Source organism: Crocuta crocuta, unplaced genomic scaffold, assembly GCF_008692635.1.
Source record: "Crocuta crocuta isolate KB4526 unplaced genomic scaffold, BGI_CrCroc_1.0 scaffold143, whole genome shotgun sequence".
Taxonomy (NCBI): domain Eukaryota; kingdom Metazoa; phylum Chordata; class Mammalia; order Carnivora; family Hyaenidae; genus Crocuta; species Crocuta crocuta.
Genome location: NW_027529175.1, coordinates 5,577,174 through 5,589,731, shown reverse-complemented (window position 1 = coordinate 5,589,731; position 12,558 = coordinate 5,577,174). Strand labels below are relative to the sequence as shown.

The 12,558-nt window shown below is 62.1% G+C and overlaps 1 protein-coding gene across 3 annotated transcripts in view; it reads left to right on the top strand.

Annotated features, from left to right (window-relative positions):
• WNT7B (Wnt family member 7B) overlaps positions 1-12,558 on the top strand; it is a 46,124-nt gene that overhangs the window by 27,022 nt on the left and 6,544 nt on the right. For all 3 annotated transcript variants that reach the window (XM_077758017.1, XM_077758018.1, XM_077758019.1), the window contains exon 3: positions 12,284-12,555. In XM_077758017.1, the coding sequence (XP_077614143.1) occupies positions 12,284-12,555 (272 nt within the window). The remainder of the gene's footprint in view (positions 1-12,283; positions 12,556-12,558) is intronic.

Below are 12,558 nucleotides of genomic sequence, written 5' to 3'. Positions count from 1 at the left end.
CAGCTGCTATGAAACACTGAATCGTGCCCATCAGGTGTGGCTCAGACATGACCAGGCATAGGGGCCGCCCCTAATCCTGCCTCATGTGCTGCCTGGGGCTGGCAGCCTGCTCTGCGGCGGGGGCTCACCAAAGGCCGTTGGCTCCTGGACAGTCCTCTGTCCTGGACTTACCTCTGAGCGTCTGACACAGGAGGGTCTCGAGGCTTTCAAGTCAGCCACCGGCAGGATCCTTGGAGAGGACGGCTGACCTCTAGGTCCTGCGCGACCACCGTGCGCCGGGCGCCTTGCCTGGCACTGCCAACCGGGCCCAGGGGGAGATGTGACCGGGAGATGTGACATTGGTTCCCAGGAGGGACGAGGGCTCCAGGGTCACTGCTGGCCAGGAGCCCTGGAACCATGGTGCATGCAAACCGCATTATGTCGTACGTGTGACACGCATGACAGATTTGGGGGCGCCTGGGGGGCTCTGTCGGTTGAGCGTCCGACTCCGGCTCAGGTCATGATCTCACGGTTCGTGGGTTTGAGCCCCGCGTCGGGCTCTGTGCTGACAGCTCGGAGCCTGGAGCTGCTTCAGATTCTGTGTCTCCCTCTGTGTCTCCCTGCTCACCCTCTGTCTCTCTCAAAAATAAACATTAAAAAAAAATACGTGACAGATTTCGACGACTTCAAAAGCAAAAACCAAGTAAAATATCTCTTTAATAGTCCCTGCAATGATTACATGATACAGTGGGGATATTTGGATATATTGGCTCGATAAACTCTGTCACCAAAATGAAGTCCATCTGGNACAGAGCCCGACGCGGGGCTCGAACCCACGAACCTCGAGATCATGACCCAAGCGAAAGTCGGACGCTTAACCGACTAAGCCACCCAGGCGCCCCATTCTCACTCTTCTTAAATGACCTGTGGGCCTTCTGGGAGATTCCTGCTGGGCGGCCCTGCTCTCGACCGCACCACCGTCAGCAGCAGAGCAGCCCCTGGGGTCAGCAGGGCAGGCCTGGACAGTTGAACCCAGATCTGACCGTCTCCTCCCAGGAGAGTGTCCTCCATCTTGTGGGGGAGGGGACGGGAGGCGCAGAGGGTCACTGGCCACCAGCTTCCTCGCGTTGGTGCAGGAGTGTGAGGGTGGCAGCCTCTGGTGTTTCAGCCTGCATGCGTTGAGTGCCTGCTGTATGCCACTCCTGGGGCAGGGCCCTGGGAGGCACAGTGAAGGCCACCAGACCTGCTCCTGAAAACTTGCTCCCGGGCTGCTTCTTGGGTCCCACGGAGTCACCTTGGGCACAGACTCGCGCTCTCTGGGTCTGTCTACCCGCCCGTTCCAGGGCCTGAGGCTGGGTCAGGACTCTGCCAAAACTTGGGGTCTCTCTTCGGAACGGGGGGCAGGAAGGCCCTCCACTTCCTCAGAGCCCACGCTGGGGTTCTGCCCAAGGGTCTCGTGGACGGGGGATCCAGGGCTCCGGGCTCTGGTCCACTGAGGCAGGACATGGTTCACAGCGTGGGTGGGCCTTCACCCTTGGCCTTGAGGGGTGTGGGATGGCAGGACCTCAGCTGGTCTCCAAGCCTCTTGCCCTCCTGCTGCTGAGGTGAGTCATTTCTTTTTTTTTTTTTTTTTTAATGTTTTATTTATTTTTGAGATAGAGACAGCATGAGCAGGGGAGGGGCAGAGAGAGAGGGAGACACAGACTCTGAAACAGGCTCCAGGCTCTGAGCTGTCAGCACAGAGCCCGACGCGGGGCTCGAACCCACGAACTGTGAGATCATGACCTGAGCTGAAGTCGGACACTTAACAGACTGAGCCCCCCAGGTGCCCCTGAGGCGAATCATTTCTGTCCTACTGTCCATGTGCCTTAGATGGGGACACTGAGCTCCCAGGAGGCTAATGTACCCAAGGTCACACACCACTAAGGCCTAGAGATTTGATAATTAAACACAATTTTTTAAATGCTTATTTATTATTGATAGAAAGAGACAGAGGGTAAGTGGGGGAGGGGTGGAGACAGAGGGAGACACAGAATCCCAGGCAGGTCCAGGTTCTGAGCTGTCAGCACAGAGCCCGACGCGGGGCTCAAACCCACGAACCGTGAGATCATGACATGAGCTGAGGTCAGATGCTTAACTGACCGAGCGCCCCAGGCGCCCCAGGCCTGGACACGTGAACCTGGCGTCCAGCGTTGTGCCCCAGCAGGGGTCTCCATGGGGAGCATGGCCCCGGGAGGCAGGGGCGTCCCCACACACAAGCCACTGTTGATTTGCCACAAGCCAGGATGAAGGAACTTTCGAGGGTGGTCTTCCTGAGGCTGACCTCCCTAAGAAGAGGGGCTGCCGGAAGCCAGGACTGCAGGGGAGGCCCTCCCGGCCTCCCCAGCGCTCTGAGTGGGGGCGGAGGCTCCTGGAAGGCCGTCCCAGCCTGGGACACAGATCCCGGGGCTCGGGCTCCTGCTGCCTGGCGACCCCCCCGACAGCTGGGGCATGACCCACCTCAGGGCTGCTGCGTAGCGTGTGAGGGCCTCGCTGGGTCGGAGCGGGGGCCTCGGGCGCTCAGGGGCTGCCGGCGTGTTGGGACCTGGCCGGCTTTTTTCCAGGGCTCTGTTTATGACAACGGCAGGGAAGAACTTAGTGTGGAGACACTGACTCAGCTGCAGGTGAGCGGGGTGGGGGCCGGGGTGGGGCCAGAAGGAGACAGAGGGACGGATGGGGACACAGGAGGAGAGAGAGAGAGAGGCCGAGAAAGGAAGACGGAGACATACAGGAAGAGGGACAGAGAGAGGGCAGCAGGAATACACACACGCGCGCGCGCACACACACTCACACACACACACACACACAGGCATGCACACACGCCCACAGCAGCACAGCCCTGGCCCCCTGTGCAGCCGCGCCAGGCCCCGGGTCTAGGCCGCTCTGAGATGGGTAACGAAACCAGCCCAGGCGCCTTGGGCAGGCCCTGCGTCCCGGCTGCTCTGCGCCCTCCGTTGTTACCTAACGCACTCATGCTGCCCGGGACCCTGCGAGGTGGAGGCTTCCTGACCTCCCTTTAACAGGTGCAGACGCAGGCACGCGGGTGTGGGGCAGCCTGCCTGGCCGTCACGGGGCAGAGCCCGGATCCGACCCAGGTGGCCCGGGCCAGGCCCCTGCGGAAACCCCAGGCCAGGCCGGGGCAGGGGAGGTCGGTGGGTCGGGGCTCTGGGCTTCCCATTCTTCAAATGCGCAAATAGGGTTTGGGGCCTCGCGGGGCTTGGAGGTGTCTCTGGGCTCGCCTGGCACTCACCGTCCCTGCTTCCCACAGGACGTCCCTGCCCCCGCGACAGCCTGAGCCCCGTGTGTGCCAGACACACCTCAGGCAGGGACTTCGATGTCAGGGCCGGTGGCCGAGCCCAGTCTGGGGCCAAGGGGCCAGGGAGGCTCTCTAGCCCCACCCTGGGTCCCTGGGCCTCCCCCCCCCGCCAAGCTCCTGTGCTCCCTGAAGCCGGGACACGGGCACTGCACCTGCTTGCCGGGGTGACGCCGGGAACCCCCGGTTTGGCCCCGGGTGTCTCCTCACCTGCCTGGCCTCAATCTCTCCACCCATGAACTGGGTATGAGGGGCAGTACTCTCACCCCACTTCTAGGCTGCGGGTGGGCTGGGTGGGAGTGGGGGCTCAGACGCACTCACCGGTTGGTACTGTCCCGCTGGCCGGGCCTCAGGCCTGGAGGACTTGGGGACCGCTCCCTCCCACGTCCTTTCTCCACCTCGGCCCCAGCAGCCGCGCCCTGAGGCTTAGAACCCACGGCACTGGCCTCACTTGTGTCACACGGGGAAACAGGCGAGGAGAGTCCAGGATTGCGGAGCGTCACCCAGGGCCCCCGGCCCCTCTGGGTTGGCCGCCGTGCCGTGATGGTCCCAGGCAGGCCTTGAGTGCCCAGCGTCCCCTGCCTCCCTTCTCTGGGCCCCGGGCACCCCAACCTGCCCGTGGCCAAGGCGGCTCCCGATTTCCCCGAGACCTGGTCCTCTCCACCTCTCTCTTGGTCACATCCCCCCAGATGCCCGGGGCCCACACCGGAGCCTTCTGGACTCATCTTTCCCTGAACAGTCCACCTGCTAGACGTGTCGGCTCCACCCCCAGACTGTGTCCCAACCCCGGCCATCGTCGCCTCCTCCACCTGGCAGGCCACCAGTGTTTCTTACCCAGCCCCCTGTGCCCGGCTCCCACTGTGCTGCCCAAGTCAGCCCGAGGGGCCTTTTTAAAAGTTGGTCACAGGGGCTCCTCCTCTTCTTAAAGTCCAGCCCCCGCCCCGTGGGCTCCCCGAGTCAACACAGGGTGGCCCCCTCGTGTTCCACACTCCCTGCGGGGTCGGACCTCTCACGCCCTTCTAGTTAGCATTGCCGCGGCCTCTGCTTGCACGCTGTTCCCTGCACCTGTTGTGCATGGCTCACGTCTCTTGTCACCCCTCCCCGGTCACCTCCCCCCATCTCCCGTTCTGCTGACCCTCCATGGTTCTGACCTGGGCCCCTGCCTATACTCTCAGGGAAGCCCCTCCCAGACTGTCGGCCCCCTGGCCGTGCTCTTGACCTTGCGCCGAAGGCCTCACCCCCCAGGGCTCTGGGGGCTTTGTCCAGGAGGGCAGGCTATGGTCAGTGCTGAAGGTGCCGGATGGTAACAGAGAAGAGAGCAGAGGCTGACGTTGGCCAGCCCGGGTCCCACGGGCACCGTCAGCGGGACGCGAGGCAGGACGGTGCGGTTCCGCTGCCTGGCAGATGGGGGGTAGCCTGAGCGTGACTTTGGAGCCCCGGGTCAGATCCCAGCTCTGTAGCCGGCCTGCTGTGTGACCTTGGGCCACTCACGTGCCTCCTCTGAGCCCAGCATCCTAACTCAGAGTGTCGAAGTACAGGACAAGCCGTATGCAATCCCCTAAAAGCCATCAGGTGCTGTATTTTTTATGACAGCCTGTTGAGGTCGAATTCACGGACCCCCCAATTCATCCACATAAGTGTACTGTCCACGGTTTCAAGTCTGGACGCAGAGGTGTGCACACACCATCACCACCAACTTTAAAACATTTTTATCACCCTGAAAGGGAACACTGCACCCCTCAGCTACTATCCTCCAAGCCCCTGGCCTTTGATAACACTCATGGGCTTCCTGTCCCTGCAGACCGGCCCGTTCCGGCAATTTCATGTCCCTGGGATCGTACAGCATGAGGGCTTTTGGGGCTGGTGTCTCACTTAGTACGTGTTTGCAAGGCGCCTCCGTGTTGTCCGTGTCGGAGTCGTGTCCTGGCCGAGGACTGTGCCGTCCTGTGGCTGCACCTCCTCTCATTCCTCCGTTTGTCGCTGCTGGACATTGGGGTCGTTTCCACGCTGCGGCTGCCGTGAATCACGCCGCCCTGTTTATGTAAAATCTTGTGGACACACGGGTTCGTTTCTCTTGGGTCTGTACCCTGCGGGGGCATTTCTGGTTCCAAAGTAACGCTATGATTAACTTTTATTCTTTGTAAAGCTTATTTATTTTGAGAGAGAGAGAGAGAGAAAGCATGCAGGGGAGGGGCAGAGAGAAAGGGAGAGAATCCCAAGCAGGCCTGATGCGAGGTGGGATCCCACGAACCGTGAGATCAAGAGGCGGACGCTCTACTGACAGGGAGCCGGCGGTTTCCCACGGGGCTGCCGTGTTTTATGCTCCCCTCCCCGCGGCGGCGTGTGAGGGTTGATTTCTCCGCGTCCTCGCTGACCCTTGTTGGCCTGACTTTATTTTAGCCACCCTGGGNCCCCGGGGGGGGGGGGGGGCTGGGACCTCACTGTGGTTTTGATTTGTGTTTCCATAAGGCCCATGACGTTGAGCACTTTTCGTGTGTCATTGGCTGTTTTTAGGTCGTCTTTGGAGAAACGTCTCTTCAGTCCTTTGCCCACGTTGAGTTGGGCTATTTGCCTTTTTGATTCTTGCTTTGTAGAAAACGAGATACTTTTTGACAACGGGCAAGGGCAGGCGGGCCGAGAGGCGGGCGATCTGAACCGTGTGGGGCACAACCACGGGACTCCCTCACACTCACGGGAACCGCGTCCACGCGTAAGCCTGGGCGTGTTCGTGGCCACACGCGTGCACACGGAGGCGCCTCGCGTGGCCTGCCCCGGGCCCTCCAGCACAGCGGCTCAGCCATCTTGGATCAATTACCTTCATTTTGCAGGTGGGGAGATGGAGGCAGGGCCTGGTCTCCTTGACTGGTCCAAGGTCACCCAACGGGCCACTTGTAAGGTCTACACTTGAACCCCAGGTGTCAGACTCTGAGCCTTCCCTCTGGGACTCTGTGTGACCCCAGACTGTGGGCCTCACCTCAGTGACTTGAGAACCTCCGGTCTGGACTCCCTCACCCCCTGAGCCGCTGTGTGACGTGGGCCTCGGGCTCCTTGCTGGGGACAGACGGATGGCCTCAGCTCTGAGGTCCCAGATTCTCGGCTCTCCTTCTTCCTCTTCTTCTTTTTTTTTTTTTTTAAATGTTTTTATTCATTTTTGAGAGACGGAGAGACTGTGTGAGCAGGGGAGGGGCAGAGAGAGAGGGAGACACAGCATCTGAAGCAGGCTCCAGGCTCTGAGCTGTTGCACAGAGCCTGACATGGGGCTCGAACTCACAAACTGTGGGATCATGACCTGAGCTGATGCTGGTCACCCAACTGACTGAGCCCCCCAGGCGCCCCTTGGCTCCCCTTCTAAGAATGAGCCAAGTGCCTTGCCCACCTGCCTCCCCAGACCTGCAGTTAATCAGGTCATTACGAGCTCAGTATGCCAGGGCCCTGTGGGCGCCGGGAAGGGGCAGGTAGCTTTGGGCAGGCAGTGAGGGGAACATATGGGGCATAGGGAGGAGGGCTCAGCCCCCAGCTCTCCCCTGGGGGGTGGCTCTGCTCTGCCCAGCTTTCTGATTTCTCGGGATGCACATGTGTCTTCTCCGGGAGCTGCTCGCCAAGATCTGCCTGGTGTCCAGCGTCCTCCTTTGGGTCAGGGGGAGGGGATGACAGGATGGCCTGGGTCCTGCTGTCCTGGGCAGGCGCCCTCGCCCTGGGCACGGTGGTCTGGCTGCCATCGTGAGGGCATGGGGCAGGCAGGAGGCTGTCCTCTCTGCGCCTGGCACCCAGCAGGGTCAGTGCAGGCTTGACTTTGAACAATCTATAGGGAAGAAGGCATAGAGCTGGGTAGTCCCCGAGGGGGCCCGGTGCCTCAGTTTACCCATGTGGCAGTGGTTTCTGAAGACTGTGCTGCTCCAGATGTTTTACCCAGAATATGTGTGGAGAGGGCAGCGGGGCAGGCCCGACTGCGCCGGCCCCAGGGAGGGAGCCCAGGGCTTTACCTGGCCAACCCCGGCCGCCTCAGGCCTGCTCGCCATTTGCTGATGGTGAGTGAGGGCAATGGCTGCTTGTCCTCTTTGCTCATGGAGCTGCTCCTGGGGCGTGGAGCAGGTGAGAACCGTAAGCCCCCTTGGTAAATGGGGACACGGGCTCAGAGAGGGCTTGTGATTTGCCTGCAGTCACACAGCAGGTACGGCTCCTGGTCCAGTGCCCTCCTGCTGTTTCACCCTGAGTGTTCTTGCCTTGACCTGCCAAGCACCAGAAACAGATTCTGCCCAGGAAACGGCCGGCTGTGCACGCAGGGACCCGCCCGGGGCCCAAGAGGCCGCAGATGGGGAGTGGCCAGCGTGCGGCCTGCCTGTCTGGAGTTTTCCAGGGGTCCGGCTGGACAGGGTGCTGGCTCTGGTGTCTGAAGGTGCAGGTCCGTGCAGGGGAGGGGAGGGCTGGGCTTTGGGCCGCAGGTGGGCCTCCTAGACGTCTGGAGACTGAAGTGTGCCGGATCCGAGGAGGCCACCCGTGCAGCCCTGACTCAGCTCCCACCCCGGACACAAGTGCTGCGCTGAGGGCCACTGCCTACCCCCGAGCCCGTCACCCGGAGCAAAGTGCTTCCCGCCTCGAGGCTGGCTCAGTGTCACCATCCTTGAGGTGGTCTGAGCAAGGGGACTGATTGCACAGGTTGCTGTGCGGAGAAAAGAAGGCAAATGTGTAAAGCGCCCAGTCCCAGACCTGCTCGCGTGCGGGGCTTGGGGACGATGCTGGGGGGACACAAAATAATCAGACAAGGGTCATGCCCACCACGCCGAGAGCCCACGGGCACCTGGCAAGAGCCCAGAGGAAGGTGAGGGTGACCTCACCCTGACGGCGTCCCGGGAGCAGGGGCGTCCCAGCCGTGTCCAGAGTGCCGGAAGCTTCGTGGGGACTCGGGGACCTGGGTGGGCATCACGGAACCAGGCCACTCCTCTGATCGATAGCGGTGGTGTGTGGCGAGTTGCGTGTGTCCCCAGGCAGGCAAGTCATGTGGCCTCGCAGAGGATGGTGGGCGGGGCTGGGGAGCCACCAGTGGTTGCTGAGCCGGGCCCGCGGGTGTGAGGGGCTTCTCTCTAAACCCACAACCCACCTGTTCTCACCCTGAAGGCGGATTGCAGGCAGTGCCCTTGGGGCTGGTGGGGTGGCCCCCGGAGTGACCTCGGGAGGGGACCGCCCCCCATCCAGGGCTGTAGAATGGCACAGTGGTGCCCCCACCCCCGAGGGGCTGCCGTGGGAATTGCATGAGGCGCCCGTGCAGAGTGCAAGTGCCACCAAGTCCCCGATCCAAGATCCATGTCACCTTCCGTGATTCTCCCCAACCTACCCCTGACTCCCCATCACACCCCCTTGTCTTCATGGCGAGACGGAGGGTTTGGCTCATTAAAACCAAATAAAAAAGGAATTAGCGGGAGTGGCAGTCCCATGAGTAACCGATGAGTAACTGGGAGTCTGCGTGGGGCCTGGGTCTAAGGCAGGTGACGCCAGGAGCTGGCACAGAGGATGGAAAGGAGGCTTTCGAGAAATGTCCTCCAGGCGCACCGGCCAGGCCTCTGGGCCTGCTTGCCTGCTTGGGGACCGCAGGACGGCAGGACGTGGGAGTCACCAGCCCCCAGGTGGCATGTCGGGGGGGGAGGGTCGGGTGGCACGTTCCGGAACGCCCACGCCATCCCGGCTCAGGCAGGGCTTGGTCGTGGCCCTTGGAACCCCGTCGGCCGGGCCTCCCGGTGCAATTGCACAATCCTTTGAGATTCCTACCCCACCTCCTGGGTGCCTCGTTCTCGACGTGCCCTCTGCGTGGCCAGGTCCCGCCCCGCGTTCACCTGGCGGCCACTCGCTGAGCCCCAAGTTCACAGACAGTCCAAACGCCTCCCCACGGGGCTGCGTGTGCCTCTTCTGTCTTTGCTGCCCAGAGTCCCTTAGCTGCGAAGAGACCATGCTGAGCCCCAGGCCCCGAGGCCCTCCTCTGCCGCTCTGGGCTTTGATTCCACTGCCTGCGTTCAGATCCTGCTCCGGCCGCTAACCCCTAGGTCGAAAGCCTCCCTGTGGCTCAGTCTGCTCAGCTGTGGGCGGACTGGGGACGGGCCTGCCTCGCACGACGGTCTGGGAGCTCAGTGAGAATGGACGTGGGGGTGAGGGTGCATGCGCCCCGGGGGAGCTGGGGGTGAGCCGCTCTGCTGACCCACTTTGCTGAGAGCCGGCCCTGAAACCCAAATCCCTGGCACCGGCCCTGGACCAGGACAGAGAGCAGCGCCACTTCGTGGGGTGTCTCCGGCTGCCCCCAGCCGCCTCCCCCAGACCTCCACGGCCTCTTGTCTTATTCTTGAGCTCATACTACTAGCACCAGATCAGTAAACTATTTTTTTAAAAGTTTTTATTTATTTATTTTGAGAGAGCGAGCAGGAGAGGGGCAGAGAGAGAGAGGAAGAGAGAGAATCTCAAACAGGTTCCGTACCAGCATCACTAAGCCTGACTTGGGGCTCGAACTCATGAACCAGGAGATCATGACCTGAGCGGAAATTGTATGCTTAACTGGCTGAGCCACCCAGGGGGTCCTTTTTTTAAAAAAATGTTTATTTATTTATTTTGGTGGGGGAGGGGCAGAGAGATTGAGAATTCCAGGCAGGCTGCATGCTCAGATTGGAGCCTGACTCGAGGCTCGATCTCATGACTGTGAGATCATGACCTGAGCGGAAATCAAGACTCGGATGCTCAACCGAGCCACCCGAGTGCCCTCCTTGGAGACACCTTGGACCTTTGGTCCTGCTGTGCCCACTGCCAGGAGTGCACACGCCCACCCGCATACACACACACACACACACACACACAGGACGATAACTCTAACTTCTTGTGAAGACTCATTTTACTTAAGGTGTTCGTCCCCTCCTTCAGGAAGCCTTCCCTGACTCCACCCCTCACAGAGGCAGGTGAGGACATCCTTTGAGGTTCCATGATGCCCAGTGCCCCTTCTTACAAAGCTCTATGGCCACCGCCCCTCCTGGAGCCCCTGAAATACTTTCCCGCGCTCTCCCCTGCGGTGTGCGCCTGTGTACCTGTGAGCTTGTTGGCACGCCTGCGGGTGTAGACAACACTGACACCAATAGCAGAGAGTTCGATAACCACTTCCCACCCGACGCCCTTCCCTTCAGGTGGCCTTGACCTGATTTGGAGCTGGGGAAGGCGAGCCCTGTATTCTCCCTGTCCTTGACCGTGTGTCTGCCTGGGAGCTCCCAGCCAGACAGGGGAGGGCTGGGGCTCCTCGGTGCCCCTCGAGAGTGCCTGCGCTGACGGATGCTTCCCACGGTAGCAGTGCTAGGGGACAGCGCCGCATGCGGTTGGTCGGCGGGCCCAGGTGGTGGCGTGTCGACCCCGGGCGGGGTGGAGGGCCAGTGTGGGCAGGAAGGGTCCGGAGAGGAGCAGAGATGGACGGGAAGACAGCGGCAGCCCTGTGTCCTCTGCAGACCCAGGTCTTGCTGGGGAGGAGGGGATCCCCAACGCCACCCTCCCTTAGGTCTTCTCAGAGGAGGACATTTTCAGGAAGCCGTGGCTCATCCTTGGTGGCAAAGGTCGACCAAAGCTTCCTCGGCCCTGGGTCTCTAAGACCAGCAGGTCCTCAGCCCGGATGGGAGAAATCCTGGGGGGCGGGAAGATGAGGAGGTGGACTCCAGAGCGTACATTCAAGGCCAATCACACAGCTGGCATGCGGGCTGCGCTTAACGGATGTTCATGGAAAGGACTTGACCTTCGACCCTCTCTGAATCTGAGGCCATCACTCCAGCCTCCGCTAACAGGGACAGCGGTCAGGCACTTGGCGGTGGGGGTGGGGGGGGATGCTGGGGCTTTCCGATCACAGGCACAGGCTCTGAGCGACTACAGGGGGCTTCCCTGAGCTCCACGTCCACAGCACCAGCCACTGAGGACCACGCAGACCTGGCCGTGGCCTGCAGAGAGCCCCGGAGCCCACAGGCAGGAGAGGCCGGGCCAGGGCGCCAAGATGCCCAGGGCCCAGCTAGAGCCCGTGGAAAATAAAGATGAACTAGCGCTGGACCCTTCCTTCTAGGGGGCTGTGGACCCCCCTGCAGCCGGGACAGCTCAGCTGCAGGGCTGACGGGGCAGACAGCATCACGGGTGATGAAAGAGTCCCATCCGTGGCCGGGAGGTGGGTAGCCCGGGCCCCCTTCTGGCTGGCAGTCTGCAAAGGCTACCTGGAAGAGGAGGCATTGCAACCGGTTTTGGAAAGTCACGAGGATGTGACAAGTAGGGAAGGAAATTCCACTGTAAGATCAGGAAGCCCCCAGGAGCACGCGCACGAGCAGCACCGGAAGGAAAGAGACGTTGCTTTGGGCCGGGGATGGGGAGAGAGGGGTGGGGAAGCCAGCTGGGCTGTGACTGAGGGCCTTCCTTGCTCAGGCAGAGGGGAGCAGTGAGGGTGCAGGGTAGACGTGCCCAGACCGTGCTGTGGGCCCCCTGGCTGGTGGCTGCGGGTGGGGTGGGCAGGGAGGATAGCACCCAAAGTCTGGGCAGTTCAGGGGGGCATCTGAGCCAGGCAGGGGTGCTGGAAGAGAGGAGGGACCCAGGAAGCCGGGGCCTGGTGATGGGGTGACGGCGGGTGGTCAGAGACGGGGAGGCGGCAGCAAAGAGCCTGGAATCGGGTGGTGAGTGGGTGGTGGGTGGGTGTCCCCGGAGACCAGCGCTGGGAGGCGGGGAGGGGGCGGGCACAGACCCCAGTGCCCTCCGCAGGCCCTGCCCCTGCTCTCCCCCAGGGTCGGGGCGCTTGGCACAGGGAGAGGAGGTGACAGTGGTCTCGCGAGCCATAGGCCTGGCGCTGTCCTGGCCACAGCCCTGCAAGAGGGGTTCCGCCCGCCCCGCTCTGCTCAGCCCGGAGCTCGGAGAGGGCGAGCGCCGGGGCCGGGTCCTCACCGCGCTCCCCATCCCCTGTCCCTGCAGGGAGCCGGGAGGCCGCCTTCACGTACGCCATCACCGCGGCCGGCGTGGCCCACGCGGTCACGGCCGCCTGCAGCCAGGGGAACCTGAGCAACTGCGGCTGCGACCGGGAGAAGCAGGGTTACTACAACCAGGCGGAGGGCTGGAAGTGGGGCGGCTGCTCTGCCGACGTGCGCTACGGCATCGACTTCTCCCGGCGCTTCGTGGACGCCCGTGAGATCAAGAAGAACGCACGGCGCCTCATGAACCTGCACAACAACGAGGCGGGCAGGAAGGTA